The sequence below is a fragment of the Dermatophagoides pteronyssinus genome, unplaced genomic scaffold (genome assembly GCF_027571235.1).
Source record: "Dermatophagoides pteronyssinus isolate colony J.1.1.1.1 unplaced genomic scaffold, Derpt_VIB-CSIC_2022.12 sq0039, whole genome shotgun sequence".
In the NCBI taxonomy this organism is placed as follows: Eukaryota; Metazoa; Arthropoda; class Arachnida; order Sarcoptiformes; family Pyroglyphidae; genus Dermatophagoides; species Dermatophagoides pteronyssinus.
In genome coordinates this window covers 40,911-67,149 of record NW_027461563.1, presented here as the reverse complement: position 1 = coordinate 67,149, position 26,239 = coordinate 40,911, and the positions used below count along the sequence as shown (strand labels likewise).

Below are 26,239 nucleotides of genomic sequence, written 5' to 3'. Positions count from 1 at the left end.
AAAAAACAACGCTTATTACATCATCAACGATAATTTCTTTTGACATAATTATTATGTTTCATTGAATGTTTAATTAATTAATTTGTTGTCAATCAATCAATCAATCGATAAAAAAAACGAAGGAACAAATATCGATCATTATCATCATCCGCATGATCACACAGTATTAAATTGCAAATTCACCTCCGTTAAATTTCTTTTCATTTCATTCAAATTTAACGTCTTGTTCGACACAGTTTAACACAATTTGATCTTGATCTTTTTTTTTATTAAAATGAAACAGAATGAAGATTAAAATATTCATCGTAAGACTTTATTACAATTTTTACAGGTAAAAGCCACTACTACTCTAATGAACTTGAAAATTTTTGTTAACTTGTTTTTCTTTTCTTTTCTTTTTTGTTTTTTCTTTTCTTTCGGTCAAATCAAAGCTCGATTGGATTTTGTTTTGGTCGTTTTGATTGGAAACATCGTTGGCCAATAATTAAATCAATTATTATGATAACATTATTTATAAATTGTTCCTATTATATGTATGAACGTTATTATCGTGAATATAAAGGAATATCGGCAACAAAAATCAGTCAAAATGCATTTGGTTTACTTATTGATCGTGTAAATTCATTACAATTTATGTTTTCATTTATTTTATCATTTCTAGTATTTTCAATCAATGGTTATGATTTAATACGTTTGGCTGATTCATCAATATTTGCCCAAATATATACGGATAATCAGCGAAATCATATTATATCATTGGCTATATTAATATTCACAATTTTAGATGTTTTATTTTTATATAAGTGCTTTGGTGAATGGTCTATCCGATTTCAAACATTATCATCATCATTATTGGAAATAATTAATTTATATACAATGATAATAATGTTATTCAACGCAATCTTAGTACGATTAATGTTTGTTTATTTTAAAAATGCAATACGATTATCATTACAACGAACTCGATTACAATTGGAGCAAAATGCAATTACCGATGCTGAATGTATTTGTACTATACGATTATTGGGACAAATTTCAATGAAATTTCATTCAAAAGCTGGCTATTTAGCATTGATATTTTTTTTGGATTGGACATTTTATTTGATACATACATTATTAACAATTCATCAAGGTATTTCAACAATTTTCTATATGATCATTGTTGTGCTTAATTTATCAATTACATTTTTATGGCTATTTATGGATCATCAAATTCAACAATCATTTAAAAATATAATCAAACAACTCCGGTGGAGAAATGATCAACAACAACAAAATTTTAAAATACAAACATCAAAATCAATGGAACATTTATTGCAGTTATTGGATCATAAACGTCAAAATTCAATGGATATTGATCAATTATGGCCATTATTTGATCAAATTGGTACAATTTGGTTGATAAAAATTCGTCCACAATTACGTTATCAGATTAGATATTTTGAAATGTCTGAATTATATCAAGAATATTTTCGTATGAATCTTTATGATTTACTTATTTATGATCAACGATTTTTACTATCAATGATTATATTTGCTTATGGTTATTTTGTATTGATAATACAAACAGAAAAATGACAAAAAAAAATATTAAAAATTACGATCGTTAGATGGCAGCACTCGTTTCAAAAAATAGACATTTCATCAACAAAAAATCATTTCATCAAACAAAATTAGTTGGAATTTTTTTTTATTATTTCATTTTATTACATTACATTTGATTTGAAAGGAAAACAAAAAGAATTTTTGACAATGATAATAAACATACAATGTATATACAGCAACAACAACAACAACAATAACAATAACAAAAAGAATTGAAACACATTAATCACATTAAATGATATAATCGATTCGGCGGAAAATGATGATGTTGTTGATGATGATGATGGCGTGATGTAATATAATAGATCTAACTATCTATCTATCTGGTCAGTCAGTCAGTCATATAGTCCGTGGATATATGATTAATGATGATGATGATGGGGATGTTGATGATGATGATTTTCATTTTCTTTTCATCCAATTTATCGATATTTTTCAACAAAAAAAAATAATGTCGATGATGATGATGATGACCAAATTTCGATTTTTTTCCATTTCTTTTTCACGGTTGTCATTTGGAACGAAAAAAATAAAGTATAGAAATATAGATAATGTCAAATGTTTTGAAAAAAAATAAAAATTTGATTTTTTTTTCGTGTTTTTTTTGTTTACATTTTTACAATTTCAAACATGGTTATCTCTATTTGTATGTGTGGGTGTACGTCATGTCATTTATGAATCGATCGAAATGAGCGGAACAACAATGTCAAAACATTCGATTCGATCATTTTCTTTTCGTTGTTGTTGTTGTTGTCATTGACGCCCGTCGCCCATGATAATAATAATGATGTTTTATCAATGATTTTTCAATGTATTTTTCGGGACTGCCAGTATTATCATTTTTTAAAAATTCAGTTATTTTTAACCGAAAAAGCATCTTCAAAATGCAACACTTAAACTTGTGTTGATGATGTTTTTATTGAATGTTGATTAAAATTTTTTGAAAATGTTTGTCGAAATGTTTTTGTTATTTTGCTAAAATCATTCTGTAGCAAAAAAAATAGACATTTGATGATGATGATGATGATGATGATGATGATAACAATCGAAGAAATTGTGAATCGATTAAGGAATTGGAGAAAAAAAATTAGGGGAGAAAGAAGAAAAGAATTTGATTAGTGAAACGTCGACGTCATCAATGATCATAAACAAACATAAAACAAGCAAAAAAAAAAAAAAAACAAACTATGATAATGATAATCAAATAAACAGCAGAAAAAAAGCTAAGATAATTATCAAGATTTATTGAATGAAAAACTGATTTCTATTTCAAAAATCTTAATAATAGAAACACCCTTGATCATTATGCAATCATAGAAATTTCATCTGGGAGAATTTATTTCTTCTTACTTTACTCGTACAATAATAATAATAATAATAATAAGCTAAAAGCTAAATAATAATCATAAAAAAAATCACATTATTATTCTTGATTCACTACTTTTATATGGAGAATAAAAGTCAAGAAGAAGAATTCTTTACAATTCTTTGAATATATAATTATCTCCAGCGATGATAATTGTAGATTTTTTCACTCAGAAATTTTTTTTATGTAAACATGTTTTTCTTTCTAAAATATTCATTCATTATTATTTTTGAATAATGCCAAAACAAAAGGAAAAAAATATTTGATTTTCATTTCATACCAAAAAAAAAGAACAAGAACTTACCCGAAAACTTTTACTCATAAATGAATAAATAATTGGATTAACAAAACTATTTGCCATTGCCATCCAATGACAAATAAAATATAAACAAATCATTGCATATAATTCACGTTCAGTACAATAAGCAATTAGTCCATAATCATTTAGAAATTGATATAATTTGATTGGCATCCAACAAATTCCATATAATAATATAACGGTAAACATCATTTTGATTGTCTATAAAAATTAATTAATTAATTTACGAAAAAAAAAGAAAACAAACAGAAAAACAGAAAAATAAGTAAATAAATAAATAAATTACAAAGCAAAAAATACAAAAAGAAATGGAAAGAAAATGTGTAAAAGTGTTAACAGATTTACTGAAATTACTCAAACAACAAATTACTATTCGACAACAAGAGAAAAAATACAAATTACTTAAAGATTATTATCAAAAAAATACATTAAAATAAATCGAATGTATCGATCAATCGATGAAATGATCCATGTGTTTCTTTTTCGTAGGAAAAGAAAAAAATTCACAACCAATTTAATCGATTTGTTGTTGTTTTTTTATTCAATCGATTAGGCAATAATAACAACAACAAAATGGCTGTGATAAAGAGAAAGAAAAAAATCAATTTTCAATCGAACTAAATTATTGATTACTGAATGGAAAATACCATCAATTGATGCTAATGAGTTACCCAACGGGAATTTATTATGATATAGTTTGTTTTTTGTTTTTTTCAGTTATCCAACCATCATGAATGTTTTTTTCAATCAATATGGTTATAGGGAATGAATATAGTAAATCAAAAGTAAATTTCATCATCCAGCGTATGTGGTTTCCGTTTCCTTATTATTTACCATCATTATCATCATCGAATGAATAAATGATGAAATAGAAAAAAAAAGTTAAACAGGAAAACACACATAAAGCTTTAGAATTTTTTTGTGATTACTGAGAATAAAAAAAAAAATTCAGGTAAATTCTGGTTGATCCAGGTGAATTCTCACTAATGAACATCGTTGTGTATCGATATTACTACACTGCAAAAAACAAAACAAACGAATGTTTCCGGTTGAAAGAATATTATTTAATTAAATTTCTATTTCTACCCAATAATATGGTTAATATTCTAACCACGCGTCAATGCTGAGAATGTTAATCTAATATTTGATTCGATCCATAGGAAAAATGTTATTTTTGATAAAAAAAATATTATTATTAAAAATCAAACCTTTGAACGATAATTGAATGGTGTAGATTTTCTTAAATCAATCTGACTAGTTGATGTTGATAATTGATTTAATGTTGCTGTTGTTGTTGTTGGTGTTATTGTTGTTGTTGTTGTTGTTGCTATCGATTGTTGTACAGATGAATTTGTAATCCTTTTTATTGATAATTCTTCAGCTGATAATCGTAGACGACCATTTGGATAGCCAACAATATTGTTGTTGTTGTTTTGTTTGTTATTGATCGTTTTTGATTTTTGAAATGTTTTTGTTGATAAACAACAAGGCCCCGATTTTATTGTTTGACGTTTCTTTTTCTGTTGTTGTTGATGATGATTACCATGATGATGATGTTGATGATGATTACATGAATCACATGATGATGTCAAACTATTAACACCAACATCACCATCACCGTCATCATCATTAATATCACTTAAAATTGATGATGGTCTTATAATATCCATTTCGGATGAATTTATTATTGTTGTTGTTGTTGCTATATTCATAGCAGTGGTTGTTGTTGTTGTTGATGTAGTTGATGTTGATATTGGTGATGATAATGTTTTTGATAATTTTTGTTTCGAACAACAACTACAACAACAACGACATTTACAATTATTCTGTTCATTTAACACTGAATTATGATGATGATGATGATTATTGGCTAAATGATGACAAGGTTTAGTCGGTGTTAATGATAATGATGATTGTTGTTGTTGATCACTATTATTATTATTATTACTTATACTTGGGCTATTATTATCTGATAAACTTTTACGTTTTGGATTATTTGCTGGATTATTATTACTAATAGATTTACAAATTGTTGATTTAAATTTAACACCATATGCATGATTAGATGATTTACGAAAACGTTTTTCATCGGCTATCAATTTACGCATTATAGCCGAATAACTAAATATTAATACTGTTAATGGTAATATAAATGTTAAAACAATATTTGATGTCATAAATAAACGTAATTTTAATACTGAAACACCATTATCATATGTACATTCATAATATGTTGTTTGATTATCCGATGGTAACATAAATGGACGTGTTGCTGTATTTTCAAATGGTATATATGCATATGCCGAACCAAATACCCATGTTAATGCTAACATTATATGTGTATGACATTCTAACCAATGATGTAATGATGAAAATGGATGTAATGTTGCCATATATCTTTTTTGATTGATTGATTGTTGGTGATGATGATAATGAATTCGAAAGAAAACCGAAAGAAAAAAGAAAAAAAAACAAACAAATTATTAGACAGGCAGGAACATGAGTAAATCGAATCTTTTTTCAACTATCGATAGTATCGAAATTGTTAATATCGATAATCATATCATTAAAATTTTGAATATTTCGTTCATCACTTTATCAGTGTGTTAATTGTTGTAAGCTTATGTAAAAAAAAGATCAAAAATCATCATTCATTCGATAACTGAACATGAAAAAAAGATACAATCCAAACTGGAATTAGAATTGAGAATTTCAAATTTGTTTTATTCTTTTCTTTTCTTTTTTTTTAAAATAAATAAAATTCCAATTTTCTTAAAAGTTTTTCTCAACAAACAACGAAAAAAAACAAACAAACAAAGATCAAATACAGGATGTAGAAAACAGAGAAATGAACAATGTCAGCAAATTGTAATCAAGTATCAGGAATCACGAAGAACAAAAAAAAAGTCGACATCATTTGTCAAGCACGAGAGGAACGAAACGAACAAAGAAAATATCCATTCCCAAAACTAAGATAATTATAACCGATGGTAAAAAAACAACAACATTTGAATGTCGAATCTATTCAAGAATTCTTCGGAATGGTTCGGTTTTTCCATCAGGTCATTCATTGGATATCATTCATTCATATCTGATGATGATCGATGATTGTATCCGACAACCAAACCTAAACCAAATCAATCATCGATTCATCTATTTGTCCGAACAACATCATCAGATGTACAACAACAACAACAACAAAAAAAAATAATGTTTACCCGATAAATAATTTTTCGGGTTTTTTTTGTTGGAAAAAAAACATCAAACCTCGAATCGGAAGTTAGTTTGATCAAACCAAACAAACAAAAAATGAATTCATTAATTTTTTTTTTCTCTGTTAGTTTTTTTTAATTGAATCAAGAAAATATTCCCAGGAAAAATTAATTATGTATATGAAAAAATGAGAAATTTCCACGGAAACAGTTAATATATTATCCGTTTGTTTGTTTGTTGTTTACAACTTTATTCTATTTTGTTTTGTTATCATCGATTTTCATTTTCATTTTTTCGTTATTCGCAAAAAAAGTTTAAAATTTTTACTTTCCCTCACTTTCTATCGTCGTCATTCTTTTTTTCTCGATAATGGCCTCTGAATTTTTTTAAAAAAACCATGAAAATAAATGTACGAAACCGAATTGCACCCCGATAAACAAGCTTAACCGAACATGTTTATCAGCCAAAAATATATTCATAGTGTTAATATGGATCCTAATAAATAGAAAACCCAGAGAGAGAAAAGCTTTCATTCTTTGTTAACACTTCATCATCATTGTAGTCATTAAAAGATTCTGGATTATGGACCAGCAACGAAAAGCGAAGAAAGAAACAGAATTTAAGGCACCCAAACAAAACAAAAAATGATAATGTTTATGAATAACATTGTGAATAACTTAACACCCAGGCTGCTTAGAAAATGAGCGAAAAAACTTATGAAAATTTTTTTAGTTAAAGAAGAAGAAAAAAAAATCAATTTAAAATGAATGAATGATTCATAAGAATTTGGGAAAATCCCTTTTTTTCTTGGATGTTTTTTTTGGCTAATACCAAGATCATTGGGGGTTAAAAAAATGACTTTGAAATTCATTGGAAAATGTACATTTTGTTTGTTTGTTTGTTTGCTTTGTTTCGATTTGGTCTGATAACAAACTAACAAAACATCAGATACAAATCAACCGGAAAAAAATTCAAAAATTCAATGACAGAAATTGACAGAAATTCTGTAGTCGGTCGGTTGGTTGATGTGATGAAATTCATTCCGGGTAAAAAAGGAAAAACCGAAAAAAAAACTACGATGTCCAAACCGAACCTGGTGGAATTCCGATGAAACAGACATTTTCAAATGAAAGAAAAATACATTTTTTTTGCATTCAAAAATCAAACAAACAAAAAACCGAAAAATGAATGAATTTCGGAAAAAAAGGGAAATTCAGTTTTCCCCTTAATTTCACCAAATCATTCATTCATTGCATTCATGAATCGATTATAAATTCATATTCAAAATGAAAATGCGAAAAAAAATTATTCAAAAAAATGAAGCCAGGAATTTGCATTTGAATTAGTCAGAAAATTTCAAAAAAATTAAAAGAAATTAAAATCAAACCGAATTAAAAATTTGCATATTTTTTTCCCTACAACAACAACAACAACAATTTCTGCCATTCTAAGGTCAGCCAGCCAGACAACAAAGAAGCAGCAGAATATTCTTGTTTTCTTCCAATGAAAATAGCATTTATTATTATTGAGATGCCAACAAGCCAGTCAGTATAACATAACCACCAGTGAAAATGAATTCAAGTGGATGAAAATAGAATCAATAGAATATTCTTTATATTCAGAAAAAATTTTTGAAAAGAATTTCGTTTGTTACAATTTTTCTTTTTTTTCAAAAAAAAACCATGACAGTGTGTGGGTGTGTGTTAATGGTTAGTTATAGATATTCTTCGTTTCGTTTCGTTTCTTCTTTTCTTACTCAATTTATTTAAATTAGTTTTTTTTTTATTTTCGGGTTTCGGGTTTCGTTTCTTGTTTTTCGGGTTTTTGGGCAAAGTCAACGAAGAGAGAGAGAAATGTTAAAAAACAGAATTTTTCTGGATCAAATGAAAAACACACACAAGACATGGACAACGATCACTATCACCAGAATCAAAGTATCAAAATCTCAGAACCAGAATTAGAATCGGAATCTCAAACAACAACAACAACAACAGAAATGATAATAAGATTTTCAAAATAAGATCTGATAAAACGAAATAAAATCATTTGAAAATCAGAAAAACCAAGTAGCAGAATTTAAGTTTTAGAACAGAAAAAGAAACAAAAAGAAAAAAGTATCTAGATAATCAAAATAAACATCGAATGACCAGTGAACATCTTCTTCTTTTTTTGTTCAGCTTAGTTTAGCTGAAAAAATAAAAATAAATTGGAATTTACAATTTTTGTGTTTCTTTCAAATCAAATCTTTCCTTTTTTTCAGGACAAACAAACCAAACCAAAGCAAAACCAAAAACTTCAAATGAATGTTTCGATCATTTTGATGTTTGTTTGAAATTAGTTGGAAGAAAAAAGCAATTAAAAAATAAACTTAAAAAAAAATTTTCAATCAAAAAAAAAGTGCAACTGATTCGGGTTTTGGTTTTTCTGTTTTGTTTTTGGTTTTTTGTTCAAAAAAAACCAAAACTTTCTGATTTAATGATTTCCTGATTTTGATGCAAATGATTCTTTTTTCGGTGAATAATGAATGAGTGTAAGCTAGAAAAACATTCAATGTGAGGATAACCTAACCCAGAACAACAGCAAGATGATGTTTAGGTTAGACAAGGTTGCCAGTAGAAAATTTTTAATTAAATTTTTGGCTTCCATCATTTTTTAATCATTATCATTATTTGCCATTGGGTAGAAATAGTAATTTTGAAAAAAAAATTTCAATCAAAAAAGGTAAAAATGAATCAAAAGGCAATCCATCATCAATGTTGTCAATATAGTCAATGTTGTTGTTGTTGCAGATGTTTTCGATTGACAAACCAGAAAAAAAATTTGAAAAAAATTGATGATTCCGGAGAAAGAAGCGCCAGAAAAAATAAATAAATTTCTTCAATCAGGTTTTTCTCCGCATTTAACCCAAGCAAAACAGCGAGAAAAAAAAAGAAATTTCCCGGGAATATTTTTTGTCAACCAAAATAATAATCACTGTTGTTGAATGATTTTCCACATCAACAAATTTTTTCCAGTGAAAAAAAATAATTTATTAATTTTAACAACAACGTAAAACGAAAATGAGAAAAATGATCGTAAATTTTTGTCTAAAATGAAATTAAGAAACTAATCAAAGCAACCAGAAAACCAGGAGAGAGAGAGAGAGACGATCCAATTTGAAACACCGTTTCGTTTTGGGTCGTTTTTTTTCAAAGAAAATTAATGGCGACACATTTAGCCAAAATCATTGAATAAATTTTCATTGGATTGTACACACACATTAACCAAAACAAAACAAAACAAAACAAAACAATATCATCTCACTAAATGAAGGAAAGGAAAATATTTTTTGTCATTCTAATTCCTTCGGGTCATTTTTTCCATTACCGACGGTAATTTTGTTTGTTTGTTTTTTTGTTTGTGTGAAAATTAGATTAAATATCTTACAAGTAAGCATCCAGCAATGAGAAAAACAAAAAACAAAAAAAAACAACCCAGAAAAGACTTGAAATGAAATTAACCATTCGTTCATTCATCCATCCATCCATCTTTTTTTGTTTCTCACTTAGTGTTTATCTTTTAATCAAATAAAGCGAGAAAAAAATACTCTTCAAAAGTGAGAATTTTGTTTGTTTGTTGCGTTTTTTGACACATTTTGCTTTGCAAAACAAAATTAAAAACTTTTCTGCTCGGTTTTTGTTTTTGTTTGTTGACGATTTAAAGCTGATAATATAATCTGCATAATTGTTTTTGTTTTGGATTATCATTTATATGGTGATGATGATGATTCCAAAATGAATCAAGTTTTCAGAATGTCAAACAAACAGAAATTATTTCCATAACTTTTTCATTTGTATTTGAAAACACAGACAAATGACAATCGCATCCCACACAAAGTCAGAAAAAAAAGTTTTTTTCGGTTGTTTTTGTTTCGCAAAAGTCAAATCAAACATAAATCATTAATTGGTTGGTTGAAAGAATATTCATCCGGAAAAAAAGAGATGATGACAACCCAAAAACAAACAAACAAATAACCGAAAAATGTCAACCCTATGTATGTTTAAAGGGGAGAAAAAAAGCTATAATTCATTATCATCGTCGTTGTCGTCATTATAATAATCTTTGTTGCAGAACTTTGATAACCATGATTATTATTTTCTATTTCTTTTAATTGATAATGAGATGTTCAAACAAATTCGGTTGATGATGATTCTGATTTCATATTTTGTCCTTGTTGTTTTTGTTGTTTCTGTTGTTTATTATGATTGTTGATAATAGTCGATGGTTATCGATGAGAGCAATTGAATTGATTGAATTTTTGTTGTTGTTGTTTTTCTCAAATATGAAAAAACAACAAAAAACCAAAAATTTTCAGGAAATTGAATCGAAAATTGAAAAAATTTCTTTTGAAAAATAAGAGATGATTTCGGTTGATTTTCGGTTGTTTTACTTTCAATGATATTCAATTATCTTTTTTTGGTTCCCGACAAAAAAAACAACAGAAACCGAAAAAAAATGTGTGATTCGAAATTGAATTCTGGTCATTCTGGAATAATTGTTCGAGAGAGAGAGAGAGAGTGAAAGATAAAACAACTCCAAAACCAAGAATCGAGAAAATTCCGTCCATTCAGCAAAATTAATTAATTGTTGTTGTTGTTGTTGTTCTTTGTTGTTGTTGTTGTCGCTTTCTGTTGTTGTTGTTGTTTCTTTTATTATTTCCAAGAAAATAAATATGATATTCGAATACAGTTGTAAACAAAAATGTACATCCATTATCACGAAACAAAAAAAAAAAGATAAAACAAAACGAATGTGAAACAAACATTCGCATTTTTGGTTAAGTAAAATGTAAGCTTCACTGCCATAAATGGAAGCAAAAAATTTTGTAAAAAAAAATTGAAAATCAATAAATGACGAACGAAGAGAGGGAGAGAGAGAGAGAAAGCAGAGATAAAGAAATTGATTTTCATTTAAATTTGTAAACAAAAAAAAATTAAATCAAATCAAATGTTTGAGAATGAAAACAAAAAGTGAAACAAAAACCCGGGCAAGATTAATCAAAATAAATCGACCATAACGAAATGGAAAATCGAAAACTTTTTTGGTTCAGGTTTTTGCGATTATAGACTTTTTGTTATGTAAATCCAGTAGTAGAACCAAGTGATTATATAAAAAATTGATTGAAATCGATTTTGCGGGTGGGTGGAAAAACAGGCTTTTTTGTTATGATCAGAAAAAATCTTTTCTTGACATTGAATCCTGCAGGATAAAAACAAACACACAAAAAAAAGATTCTTTGAATAGGCGGAGAAACTGATGAAAAAAATTCTTTTGCAAAAAATAACAAAAACTATTCAACCATAAATGAACAGTATATACACAGTGTGTTTATATTTGATTCTTGATTTCTTGCATTTTGTAAATTGAAACCTGACCGAAAAAGGGTTTTTCTTGGTTATTTTCGAATCACAAAGTAACAGAAAAATAAAAACAAAAATCACTGCCACCAACAACAGAATCAAAAATCAATCAGAAACAAACCCACAAAAAAAAATGTTTAAATTTTGAGAAGAAACTTGCAATTCCAATCACGCAAATCGTACACACAGAAAAATGAAACGTAAAATAGTTCGATTTTTTGCCAAAAAACCATAACATTTTTGGGTTTTAACGTCATCCACAAAATGTTATGGTTTTTTTCCTCAATATTTTATGGAAAACTGAAATCGTGAAATATTAGGATTTTTTTCCAGAATATTTCATGATTTTTGGCCAATCTTATACTCAGCCCAAACATTTCATGGATTTTTTGTTTTGCCCAAACATTTCATGGATTTTTTGTTTTGTCCCAATATTTCATGGATTTTTTGTTTTGCCTCAATATTTCATGGATTTTTTTGCTAGCCTCAATATTTCATGAAAAATTTCTGGACTTAGAAAATTTTTTTCATTTTTTGGATTAATCAAAATTTCATAATAAAATATGTACAATTTGACACTCGGCCAAACATATCGCGTTTGCAATGAATTTGCGAAGTTGGATCTACAAAAAAAAATGATTGATTTGAAACCACGTTTCAATGAGAATGGAATCCTATCCTATCCTATCTTCCGGACAGAATAATCATACAGACAAAATGGATGTTTCCTAAGCAAATTTTTTTCAATAGGGCTAAAGAAGAAGGTATTGGATTGGATCTTCCTTCATTTGGATTGGATCTTCCTTCATTTGTCTACGATGAGTTCCAATCGAATTGACTAATATCTAATCTGGTTAAAAAATGTGAATGGGTCAAATGCTGCAATTTGATCATGAAGCCAAAACTAGTGGCTGTTGTTCACGGTGGCTTCGTAAACAACTTATAACCTAAAATTGCTTTTCAATATCAGATTGGATTCATGATCGATTCATGAAAAGATTTGGTAAATCGATGTTTGTTCGATTGAGCCATAACAATTGAACTTGAAATTTGAAACAATTCGCTAACATTCGAAACATTGTTAATAATTCAATTAAACAATTGAAATAATTCGAATCCAGCATTTTTGTTTTTAAACGAAGTTTTTGTTTTTCGTTTGCCATTTGACTATTTTTCGAATCAGAAAATATTATTTTGTGTAACGGCTTAAAGCATGGAAAAAACAATAGAAAGCAACAGCGTTGTGGCTGGATAAGGAAATCTCCAACGGTCGAACGAGAAATCGGAAGCGATATGGAACTCAAGCAAGCATCAGTGGTGAACTGAGGGCAACCAAGGAAGATTCATCCATTCATGATAAATTTTTGGAAATCACATAGCCATGATTTGAGCGATAATCTGGAAAATAAAGCAAACAAATCGGAGAATTTCAATCTATCCTTGGCCAATAATCTTAATTTTTTATCATTTTATTCACTGATTAACTTGTTTACTTTTTGTTTATGAATTTAAAAAATGATCTTTATGCCACCTTAGTCGGCTAAATTTATCTTTCTTTTCTCTTTTATTTCGCATTTTTTTTGTAAATAAAAATATTTTTAACCAGAATATTTCATGATTTTTTGCCCAAAAATATTCAGTCTTTTTCCAGAATATTTCATGGATTTTTCCAAGAAATATTAGGTCTTTTCCAGAATATTTCATGATTTTTTGGCCACAAATATTTGAGTTTTTTGCCTCAATATTTCATGGATTTTGCCCAGAAATACAAAAAAGAAAGAAAAACCATAACATTTTGTGGATGACGTTAAAACCCAAAAATGTTATGAATTTTGCCGTATATTTTACGACTTTATTTTTCTGTGTGTAGAATGTATCAAACGAATGCGATTTTTTTTGCTGGAAAAAAATGTATTATTTTAAACAAAAAAAAATTGATTATATTCCACCCACGCTTGGTGAAAAACTGAAAAAAAACATGAAAAAATGTTTCAACAAGGATTATTCGAATTCAACATTCGAATTGATCCATTCATATATGACGGATATCCTTATTTGGTTTCAATCATCCGGGATTATCGAAAAACAAAAAAAAAAATCGATTATATCGATATTTTTAGAAAAAAATAAAAAATAAATCAAGTCGTTCATCTCTTTTTTTTCCTCGAATGTAAATAAACTATTCAAATACTGGTCATTCAAATAATCTCTGTGTGTGTGTGTGTGGGTGGATTTCTGCTCATTTTTTCTATCGATCAAATAGAAAAGAATCCTTGAAATTCTTGATTATTGATTCTTGATTCTGTTTGCTGTGTGGGTGGATTTGAATTGAATTTTCCCAAAATAAATTCATATCCGTTTTGAATGAAAATCACAATAATATTCGACTATTTTGACATTGATGAAAATTGATTGAATGTTGTTTTGTTGCGTAACCAACTATATCTTCTTTGTTTGATTTTTTTCCCATTATTATTATTATTATTTTCATTGAAAATCATGTATATCACCAAGATAAGGGAATTTCGACAATTCGACAACAAAAACAAACAAAAATCGAATTGGAAATTCTTGGGAAAAACAAACAAACATTCGAGGGTCAAAATACAGTATTTTTTTTCTTTCTTCCACGAAGCGAAAAAAAAATTGATTTTTCCACTTAAATTCTTTTGGGTAATTTTTTTTTCTCCGTTGCTACCGGAATCGAATGAAAAAGCTGCGAAAAAAAAATTCTTTGAAAGTGTTTTTTTTGTGTCACACAATATTTGTTGAGATGGACACCGGGTGTAAATAGTCGATGTAGTTTTGCAACACGATTTAATCGATTGAAAAACTATACGGGCTATTTTTTTCTCTTCTTTGTCTCGATTCTGGTAATCATCGTTATTTGTGTTTGTCACCGACGGCTATTATTACACAACCACCATCATTAGTATAAAAACGAAAGTTGAATCAAAATATTTTCCAAGGAAAACAGAACAACAACAATATTCTTCATTTACACCATATGTTTTTATCATTTTTTTTTGGGTAAGCAGATCACGTTTCAAAAGACAACAACGAAAAAGAAAAAGAAAGAAAAAAAACTGGAAAAGGCTTTTGTTTGCTTTTGTTCGTACACCGTTTTTTTTATTATTCTTCTTCTTTTTTTCCTTCAAAGATCAAGATTGATATAGAAAATGCTGAAAGGAAAAAGTCAGCCAGAATCTACACAAACCTATCATCATCATCATCATCACTTTGTCATTGGAAATCTATAGATGGATAATTGGTGATGAAAACTGACAATTATCGTCGTTTGAAAAGATGAAAAGTCAAAAGAGAATATTCTGGAATTACGAGAGAGAAACAGAATATTATTCTTTTTTTTTGGAATAATTTTTGATCTCTTTTTTTTTGATCATCTTTTTCGAACAATAACAAATAATAATCATTATAATTCGTGAGCAAAACATAATCATTTTGATGATTGTCAATTTGTTCGAATCTATTTCGACATATCCATTCATTATGGATAAAAATAGACAGACAACAACAATCGATTGTCAAAGAATCGATTCGAACGTCACAGAATCGCCAGACAGACAGACAGCCAGAAAAAAAATTTGCAATGTAAAAATAACATTCCAAATAACAGATCGGTTTGGACAAAAAAAAAGAATTAATGAAAAGAAGAAAATAAGCTTAAGCAATTCTTAAGCAAAAAAAAAGAATAATCCATCATCAACATCGTCATCATCATTGTCGACAACAACCATTTCAAGCATCTTAATTATTTTATCGTAGACAAACGATTGTTGTTTTGTTTTGTTTCTGATTGAGAATTTGGCTTTATATAAAAGTTTATCTTGATCATCATTATATTCACCAAAATGATGACGATCATCATCACCAGCTGCTGTCATTATTTTTTGCCACGAAAACTTTTCCAAGAACCAAATGACGACGACGACGACGACTACGATGATGATGATGATGATGAAAGAAAAATTAATCAACTCTAATATTGATGATGATGATAATGATATTGATTATCATCATTCATCATTGATGATGATGAACATTATTATAGTTTGTTTCTGTTCACATTGATTCATAAGATTTGATGAAGAAATTCTTTCTGGGAAACATTGTTTCTGAGAAACATTATTGTGGGAAACATTTCCGGAAAATTTTTTCTCCTTCGGTAAGTTTTTTTTTGTAACAAAATTGTAATTTATTCTTATTATTATTAGCATCATTTCTTTTCTATCAACAACAGATTTTTTTTTGGGAATAAAAAATGATAAGGATGGTAGGAAAATTTGTCATCCTAATCATTTTGAAGAATGATGAATTTTTGGGGGTTTAACAAAAAAAAATTGTCAACATCGTAAGATTAGTTTCGAAAGACCAAAATAAAAAGACAATATCCTCGGATATAAAATTAGATTGATACCCACACTGTATACACCGGCCAACGAATTTTTCGCCGGAAAAAAAAGAATAACAAAATAATTAGCGTTTGGAATTTATAATAAACAGAATAAGCAGAATCGAATCTTTAGAATCGAAGAAAAAATCCCAAACTTTCAATTCGATTCGAGATTAATTTCATTGTCAGTGTGATGATTCTTTCCCAAAACCCAAGCAAACAAACAGAAAAATTGTACATTTTGTTAGTTTGTTTGTAGTTTTTTTGTTAATCTTGTACCGAATTCCTAGGAAATTGATAATGGTTGTTGGCGATGATGTTTTTCTCTCCTCTATTTCGATCCAATTAATATTTACGGACGGGAAAGAAAAACAATATTTACACTGTTCATAAATGACGTAATTATCATTTTCAAATATCTTTTACAAGATTTATTTACTTTTTTAATGGAAATTCCAATGAAATCAACCAAACGACCAACAACGAAGCAATAATCAATAATCGATAATCGGTTATTGATTGACCAAATTAATCATTCAGCAATATTTATTGCTGATGAAAAAACAATGATTTTCATCAAACAAACAAACAGAAATTAACACTTTTGGAAACAAACCAAAAAATACGAAATTAAAACAACCACGGTCATCATCAAACAAACACAAACAAACGATTAATCACGATAATGATAATGATATGGGTTTCAATTTTTCTTGTTTTGCTTTTTATCCTTGAAATTCATATTCTTGGATTCTTTGGTTGGTGGATTCTCTGGATTCTTGGATTCTTTGGATTCTTCAATTCGGATATTAGACATCCTCATTATTATTTGATTTTGATGAAAAAAATTTCGATTGATTTCAAAAAAAAATCTCCGAATCAGATATGGAATTATAATTGGGGAATCAATATTTTTTTTGTCTTCCTCTTCCATCCACCCTCAATAACACTCCTTTTTTTCTAATGATGAATTTTTCGCTTTGCTTTTTTTTCTGGGAAAAAAAACTTTCCGAAAACTTTCTCTTAATCTTTTTTTTTCATTTCGTTTGGTTTCACCGAAGCAGCCACGGCCGCACACACACACACACACAATTACTTTTACCCAGATAAAAAAACCCAAACACCGACCAAACACCAAACAAATCATGTCGGTGATATTAATTAGATTGAAAGAAAGAAACAAGAGTTTCTTTCTTTTCTCATTAAATCAAAGGAAACCAAAAGTTGAAAAATTCAAAAAAAGAAAAAAACCTTTTTTCCTAATGAAAAATTAATGAATTTCATTGAAATGAAATCTTTGCATATCAGCTACACCTACACCTACCATTGAAAATTTTGTTATTTTCTTTTCTAAAAATAGAGTTTGTTTGTTTTTTTTTCAGTTTCCAAAAAGTTGACATTTTAAGAAAAGAAGAATATAATCAAACAAAACATACCTTTCAATACCGATAAATGTTAATGTTAAGGATGTAACAAAAACACTTAATAATTGTACAAATTGTGCTGTTGGACATAACCAATGTGGAAATATCCATTGTCCAAGCATAAAATCTGTATATGTAAATGGTACACATAGAACACCGATCGTAATATCGGATACAGCCAAATTTATGAGATATTTTCGTATATTATGTGCTGATTCTTTACCATACAGCTCGACAATAATAACGGTTAAATTTCCAATCAAAGCTAATAATGATGTTAATGAATATAGGGATATTAAAAACCATTGTCCTAAACGATTTGGTACTGCTTCCAATTCGGTTACATTAAAACATTCACGTTCATCATTCAGCATTATGGCTGCTGTTGCTGTTGTTGTTGTTGGATCGATTATTGATGGATCTTGTTGTTGTTGTTGATAAATATGATGACTTAGATTATGCATAAGGCTATCATGATAAAAATCGGCCATTTTTTTATGGGAATGATTTTTCCGGGAACTTTCTCGGAATAATGAAGAAAAAAAATTATTATTTCAATTGATGAGTGATGATGGATGGTTGGTTGGTTGGTTGGTTGTTCACATAATTCTTCAAAACAAACGTTAATTAAAAATGTCGTTGTCATTTGAATATGAAAAAAATCTATTGAAACGAGAAAAACAGAAAATGTTTCTTTGAAAAAATTTTAATTAGAAAAATAAAATTTCAAATTTAAAAACGAAAATGGCAAAAACAAAATCCAAAAGCAAACAAAATGATGATGATAAGCTATTTATTTACTTTTAATGAGGAAGAGAGAGAGAGAAACAAAAGCTTTTTCCCCACTTGATTTTAATTAATTCAGATTCCTTGATATTGATTGATCAGGTATATTTTATAACACGAAAAACAAACATGAAAAACAACAACAGCGAACAACACGAACATAGAATTGTCATGTTTTAAAAAAATGTGTCTTAAATGTTCATAAGTGTTAATATCCGGTGCTTTTCCTTCTTGTTGTTTTTTGATTATAAATTGATGAGAAATGCAAGATCGAATGAAGAAGAAGAAAAGCACAAATATCATTGAAAAATTTAACACTTTGGAACAGAAAACAGTTTTTTCAAAAAATGTCAACCAAAAATGTTATTTTGAAAGTTCGAAAAGTATTGTGTGTGTGTGTGGGTTTTTCAAAACATAATAAATTTTTCATATCGAAAAAAAGAAGAAGAAATTTCTCGAATCCTCTCCATCATCATCATCATCATCATGATGATCAGATAAACTTCTGGAGAAAAGCTAGTCAATGAAAAATTAAACAAAACAAAAAATTTCATATTTATACAACAAATCACGCGCATCCATTCATTTTTTCTGGTTGTTTTTCATATTTTTGGTCCAAAACATTGCAATTTTAAGTTGCAAGATTCGTTGATTTCGGTTAATCAACAACAACAACAACAAAATCTGTTGTTGTTGTTATTATTTCTCAATGTTTAATGAGATTAATTTTATTTTTATCTGGGTTGTAACAATAACAAATTTCTTCTTCTGTTGTTGATGCAATGTATCAAAATAAAAGAGAAACAACAACAAAACGTGACATTTATTTTTGTTTTCATTCAAAATCCTCATCCAATCGATCGGTGTGACATATTGAGAGAGAGAGAGAGAGAGAGAGATTTGGAAAATTTCATTAACACCGTCGTTATCATTGATAAATTTTTTTTTCTAATGAAATCAAAATCAAAATCAAATGAAAAAAAACGAATTCCATTACAAAATCATCATCATCATCATTATTAAATTATACTTTTTTTTTTTTTTTTTGATTGGATAAAAAGATGCACCCAAGAAAAAAAAAGTAATTGAATTTTTCATTCTCTCATCAAAATATCATATGGTTGGTTGAATCTTAATTTATTATTAATTTACTTTTCAAATTTTGTTTTCATTCACAAAAAAAATTTGAAAAGAAAAAAAAGAAGAAAATACAGTAAGGAAATGAAAGATTCTTTTTTCTTTTTCTTCTTTTGTTTCTTACTATCTATCTATCTCTATTGGAAACCAATAATAAGCTGGTGTACCGTGTGTACTGGAAAAAAAATAAGAAAAGTTCATTCAAAGGAACTCAGAGAAAAACAAAAACAAAATTCCAAGGAAGAAAATTCCAAGAAATAACCTTTCCAGTTGGAAAAAAGAGTGAACGAGTGTTAAGAGAGAGAGATATTAATAATGAAACATCAGCCAGAAAAAAAAACAAAACCGAAACGTCATTTTTAATGGTTTCAACGAAAAAAGAAAATTAACCAAGAAAATGATTGACAGGAGACAAAATAGTTAGTTATTTTTTTTCGGGCGACTATTTCCACAGACACACGCAAAGAATATATTCTGATGACATTATTATTATTTTTTGAAATGTTTTTATTATTCAAATTTATCAATTTTAGACAAGAGAAATTTTTCTCATTTTCCCTTCTTTGATGACAATCGTCGGTGTGACACATATATTTGGTATACCAGAAAAACCAAGAACAAGAAAAACAAATAAAAACTTGGCCAAGTTGAAGTGGGCAAAAAGAAAAAAGAAAACTTGATGAAATTCAATGGAAAATGAAACGTGATGCAAATTTAGTTTCGTGTTTGAAACATGGTGGTGAATAAAACCTGAATAGAGAAAATGAAATTGTTTGGAATAAAATTAATTTTTTCATTTTCTCTTCGCTCTTGGATCGAAATATCCGAATATTTTTCCATTTCAAGTGAATTTTTTGGAAACATCACGAAGAAGAAACCTCAATGTTCAACCTGTTTTGTCATATTAATAAAACTTTTGAATAAAGGGGGAGGGTTAAAAAATAGAAGATGTTTCAATAAGATGTGTGTAGGTGGGTGGGCAAAGTCAGATGATTGAAAAGAAAAAAACATTTATTGAAAACAAAAAAGTTTTAACACAGAGTTTTCCCAGAAAGAAACAAACAAACATACAATTTGAATTTGATATGATTATGATTTTATCATCCAAAAATCATCAGTTATATTCACAGAGATTCTGTGATAAATCGATTTTGACATGTACATATATGAAAATTATATGATTCCTAGGAATTGGAGAGTGGGGGGAGGGAAAAAAACATTTGAAAAAACAACAAAAACAAAATCAAAATCATGTTTATCATTTTTGGAAAATGTGATTTGAGGAAAACTTTCAAAAATTTTCAAAAATTTTCAATTTTCTGCTTTCGACCGTCCTGAATCAAACCGGGAGTATTATTTATTTGTGCACCATTTTTCAACCCCCATCAATCATTTTCATATATTTTTTTTAACACAGAAAGTAGAACACTGTGAGGGGGGAAAGGAATCTACACATCATAATCATGTTAAGTAAATTTTTTCTGGATGAAACAAATTTCAAATTCACTTAACAAATTCATTCATCAAACAAGAAAAAAAAAGAAATATTTCGCAAAGGAAATATTTTCGGAAAACAAAAGAAACTTTCTTTTCTTTCCTTTATTCAAAAAATCGTTATTTTGAGACAAAAAGAGAAAGAAATGGAAATTTTTTTTTCTAGCTTCATTAACCAATAACAATGAATGAAAAATGAATGAATGAATGAATGAATGAATATGATATGGATGTTCAAGTTGAATTTATCGACTATGTTTTCATCTCGTCTTCATCTAAGCCAAAAAAAAAGACAATAGAATTCTTGACATATCAATATGGGTAAGACAGCAAAGCAAAAGAAAGATGTCTTTCTTCACTATTCATTAAGATGAATTTTGGTTGGATTTTAACTGAAGTTAATTATTAATAATGATGATGATGGTTTAAAAAAACAAAAGATTAGTAGAAGAAAAAAAAGATTAAAATCTTAAGAATTTTTTTTGCGAAAAGAATTGTCTTTGTCATTTTGAATGTATTTTTTGGGAAATTTTCCAGGGAGAAAGCAATAACGGATTTTGTCTGGAAAGTTTTTTTTGTGTCTGTTGAATTGAACTGTTTTGTTTTTTTTTGAGGGGGAAATTATCGATTGATTGATTGGTTGAAAATCATTTTTGTTCAACAACAGAAAACAATTCAAAAAACTTACCTTTTTTTGTGAGGGGGCAAAAAACAATTTTTCAAGAATAAACCCAAGCAAAAATTGTTTGTTTTCTGTTCTGTTTTGTTTATGGATGAATAAATTTTTGATCAATTAATCAATCAATAATTTTGTGTTTGTTTGGCTGTCTATCGAAAATAACACAGAACTAAGAAACAAACAAAACACCCACACGTATGCACTGAACGATGCGTCAAAAACAATTTTATGCAAAAAATAACGTAAGAAAATGATGATGCTAATCGATCAAAAATATGCACAAAACACACCAACGAGAGAGAGAGAGAGAGAGAGATGGATACAAGGTGTTTTTTATTTATTGAATTTTTGATCAATTTTTCATGTTTTTATTTTGGAAGAAAGATTGATTGAGATGGAGAAAATTCCTTCTGGAAAAATTCTTTGAAAATTTTTCAAACACTGAATGTTGAAAGTAAAAAAAAAGATGTTCAATTTGAAACGAACAAAAAAAAACACCTTTTTATGTTTCGATATTTTCGATGTTTTCGTTATTTGGTTCGAATTGATCGTTTTACGATAACGATGATGATGATGACGATGATGATGATATTTGCCAAATGAAAATGAAAACGAATCCAAAAAAAAAATTCTGTATCATCATGCACATCAGCAACTATAGATGATGATGATTTTGGAAGTGGTAATCGAAAAAGCAAAAGAATTAGGTAGCGGTAGTAGTTGGTAACCGTGAACAACGTTTTCGTTATATATAACGATTCTTGTAAAAATAAATATCGTTTATCCAAAAATAGAGAATATTTTTTTTTACAAATTTGTAAAATTGTTTACAAGATTTTGTTATTTTTGTTCAGTAAATTTTTCTATCAGGGGAAAAAAATTTATTTAAATTTTCAAGAAAAGTAAAGAATATTCTGGATAAATTCATCAAAACCAACAAATCAGAACAGATGATGTTGATGTTGCTGTTTTCTCTGTCTGGTTTGATTTGGGTTCTGTTGACAGTCGATTATCATAATTCAATCGATTAAAATTCGCAAATCAAAAGTCAATACACTCCACGCAGACACGCATACAAAATTGGAAGAAGAATTTCCAATTGGAAAAAAATCAAATATCTGGAATATTCCCCAATGATCCACAATAAAGTTGATCAAGAAAATAACAATGAAGAAATTTTTCGGGAAATTTTTGGAATTGCTTAACAACTGGCAACAACAACAACAGGCAAACGAACTTAACAAACATGAAAATAATAATATAAAAAAATTTTCCTCTGGGATCAATTCATCATCATCCTCATGATGATGATGATAATCATAAAAAAATATTTGCTAAAAAATAGTATCTTGTATTTGATAAGATTTGGAAGTGAAAAAAAAGAGAAGAAATTTTCCCGGCAACAAAAAAAAATGAATATTTTTATTTCCGGTAAAATTTCCCCATTTTGATAACAACCATGTTATTACTTGTGCTGAATAAAACAAACAAATTAGACAAAAATATTTAAAAAAATATTATGTCCCAAGAGAGAGAGAAATGTTTTTATCATTTCCAATTTCCATCACCCTAACCAAACCAGTCATAAAATTCTCAAAAAACCACAAAACATCAGGGTTGAAAATTTTTGAATGAGAAAAATCTTCGTTCATATGATGATGAAATGAAAGCAAAAGAGAAAAACGATAAGACACTATAATATTGCAAAAAAATATGGCTTGAAGGGAAGAATAATCATAAAAATAGCAAAAAAGAAAAACTTTAACAGAATATTCTTTCATCGTAATTTTTCTTTTTTTCTTTCTTCTGATTAACAATGTAATGGTAAAAAACATGAAATGAAATGATTACTTATGTTTGGTTTTTTCTCCATTCATTTCCTTCTTCTTCTTTTTTTTGTTCGCGTGAATTTTTATTATCAAAATTTTCTTGTTGAATTTTTGAATCAAATTTTTGAATAATTTTTTCCTTTCTTGTTCAAAGAAATAAATAATTCAATTTGATCAAATCTACACACACACACACACACAGAAGAATCATTCGGAAATTTTTTTCGGGTTTCATTTCGTCGGGATTATCATTGCAATATCCAATCAGTGAAGGAAAAAACTTTGAATGAAATTATGATTTTCGAAAAAAAACGGAAACCAAACCAAAAAAACGGAAAGTAAAAACATTCATAACAATATAAAATATTGATGGCAATCACCAAGTTTGTTTTTTTTTCCAGTTTTTCGTTGGTTTTTTTGATGATGATGATGATTTTGTATTGTTTTGTTTGCTTTTCCCAAACTGAATTTCAATGAAAAAATTAGAAAACAAAATTTCATCATCATCATTATCGTTGACCAAATTTGTTGAAAATATTCAGATTTCAAAACGAAAAACTCCATAACATTTTTTTTGATTGATAATCGAATATTGATATTTTAGTTTCCAATTTATATTCAGGTAAAATAATGAAGAGGGAGAAAGGAAAACCTGTAGAAACCAGGTAGAAACAGATTCGATTTTTCATTTGAAAATGAAATTGATATTCGTTAGAATCGTACTGAGAACCAGATCTGATCATTATTTATGTAAAATTTTGTTATTGTTGTTTCGTTTGGATATATTTCTGAAATAAGAATAGAAAAAAAATAATGAATAAATGAAAAATTAATGAATATCATGCACAGGTATATGCGTGCAATCTATATTCCATACTGACCACACATTGAATAACAATGACAAAAATGAATAACATTTTCCAAATGTTTGAAAATGAACTTTTCTTTTCTTTTCTTCTTTTGTTGTTGTTGTTGTTTTTGCTGCAGAATAGAAGCATTCAATGAAGAAAAGAAGACGAAGAAGAGACGAGAAAAATATATCAAATGTAGATTGTATTTGGTTGATTACAGGACAAAGATTATAATCAAACAACAACAACCAAAATAGAATCTATGAATATAATAGATTCTGGTAATGTAATGTATATGTGTATGTTTCCATTGAATACATTTAATTGAATGATAATGATGATGATGATGATGATGATGGTGAGGGTAACGTTAACAACAACAAAAAAAACTAAAAATAATTTTCGCATTTGATTCTTGGTTTCATTCATTCATTTTTGTTTCTCGTTTGGTGATGTGGACATTTTCATTCGAATTGTGAATTTCGACATTGATGATCAGTGAAATTTGTAATTTTTTTTTTTGTTATTTGCTGTTTGAATCATCATTATCAATCATTATCAGATCATTATCAACAAATATCCGATATGTTAATCATTGTAATCGGATTCATTGATGATTATGGCTTTCAAAAACTAATGATTTCTGAAGAAAAAATAAAAAACGATTTGACAGGAGATAACCAGAATTTTTGTTTTCTTGGTATATATTTAGAAATGAGGAATTTTCTTCTTTTTTTGAATAACCAATGATGAATACGGAATTTGTATTGAAATGATGATGATGACAATTTATCGAGAGAGAGAGAAACTGAGAAAATGTAAAAATCGTTATCACAATTGTTACGGTCGGTCGATAATATTACATCGTCAAAATTGCTTAGGATGATGATGATGATAACAACCACGCCATAAACGAAATTTACAATAATAATGATGATTTTCTATCGTGGAAAAATATGTAAATGGAAAATTTATCATCATCATCATCATCATCAGTGGAAAATCTGTTAACTTTTCTCACATTTGAATGTCTACGAATATGAATACGGACGAAATTTTTCTTTCTTTTTCTTCAATTCTTCAATTCAGAATTCATTATAATTGGAAAATGAAACAAATAATTTTCACATTTAGCTGCTGCTGCTGTAGCTCCTCTTGATGATGATGATGATTATGATTAGAATCACAAATGTATAATGATATAATGATCGTTGACAATGATAATAATGATGCAAAAACAACGAAGAAAAACGAAAAGGGAAAAATGAAATTTTAGTTTTCCTTCTTTTGTTTTTTTGAAAAAAAAGAAAAATTATTATTAAAATTTCTGGAACAAAAAAGTTTTTTGCATTTTACTTTTGTTGTCGTTTTTTTTCGGTGCAAAAAAACAAAAACTTTCAATTTCAACATGGGTTTTTGTTGTTGTTCGGTTATTATTCTTGTTGTTTTCGGTTGAATGTCACATCATGAATCACAAATGCCCATCATCCTTTACCATTCTTCTCTTCCCTTACGGTAATTTGTTCTTGATTTCTCCAGTGTGTGTGTGTGTGTGAGGAAACTCCAAAAAAAAAAAAGATTAGAAAAATGTTTTCGGTCTCTTTTTATCTTGTTGATACTGGAAATTAATGTTCCATAATGATCATCATCATTGTCATCGTTATCTAATTTATAATGGATAATTCATTTATGAAAAATGAAATAAAAAAAATTGTCAAATTGA

General features: G+C 27.9%; 2 protein-coding genes across 6 annotated transcripts; one reads left to right on the top strand and one right to left on the bottom strand.

Annotated features, from left to right (window-relative positions):
• The first annotated feature begins 192 nt into the window (after positions 1-192).
• LOC113797070 (uncharacterized) lies at positions 193-1,694 on the top strand. Its single transcript, XM_075823883.1, has 2 exons — positions 193-331; positions 432-1,694. The coding sequence occupies exons 1-2, from the start codon at positions 285-287 to the stop codon at positions 1,576-1,578; spliced, it is 1,194 nt and encodes a 397-aa protein (XP_075679998.1). The 5' UTR covers positions 193-284; the 3' UTR covers positions 1,579-1,694.
• A 722-nt stretch (positions 1,695-2,416) lies between these two features.
• On the bottom strand, positions 2,417-22,437 carry LOC113797063 (uncharacterized). 5 transcript variants are annotated; one of them, XM_075823879.1, is made up of 5 exons: positions 21,846-22,437; positions 17,753-18,433; positions 4,499-5,687; positions 3,276-3,491; positions 2,417-2,591 (listed from the first exon to the last, which is right to left on the bottom strand). In XM_075823879.1, the coding sequence occupies exons 2-5, from the start codon at positions 18,229-18,231 to the stop codon at positions 2,499-2,501; spliced, it is 1,977 nt and encodes a 658-aa protein (XP_075679994.1). In that variant the 5' UTR covers positions 18,232-18,433; positions 21,846-22,437; the 3' UTR covers positions 2,417-2,498. The 5 variants fall into 5 exon arrangements, with proteins under 5 accessions (XP_075679994.1, XP_075679995.1, XP_075679992.1 ...); XM_075823880.1 differs by having other exon boundaries at positions 17,753-18,403; XM_075823877.1 differs by lacking the exon at positions 21,846-22,437 and adding an exon at positions 18,542-19,035.
• Between the last annotated feature and the right edge of the window lie 3,802 nt (positions 22,438-26,239).

Bases quoted from the DNA above. Each gene is read 5' to 3' on its own strand.
- LOC113797063 (XM_075823879.1), bottom strand. From the start codon at position 18,231: ATGGCCGATTTTTATCATGATAGCCTTATGCATAATCTAAGTCATCAT. The intron at 5,688-17,752 runs GTATGTTTTGTT...CAATCAAAAAAG, and splicing joins ACATTTATCGGTATTGAAAG to ATATATGGCAACATTACATC. The intron at 3,492-4,498 runs GTTTGATTTTTA...TAATTTTTATAG, and splicing joins CATTCAATTATCGTTCAAAG to ACAATCAAAATGATGTTTAC.
- LOC113797070 (XM_075823883.1), top strand. From the start codon at position 285: ATGAAGATTAAAATATTCATCGTAAGACTTTATTACAATTTTTACAG. The intron at 332-431 runs GTAAAAGCCACT...GTCAAATCAAAG, and splicing joins CTTTATTACAATTTTTACAG to CTCGATTGGATTTTGTTTTG.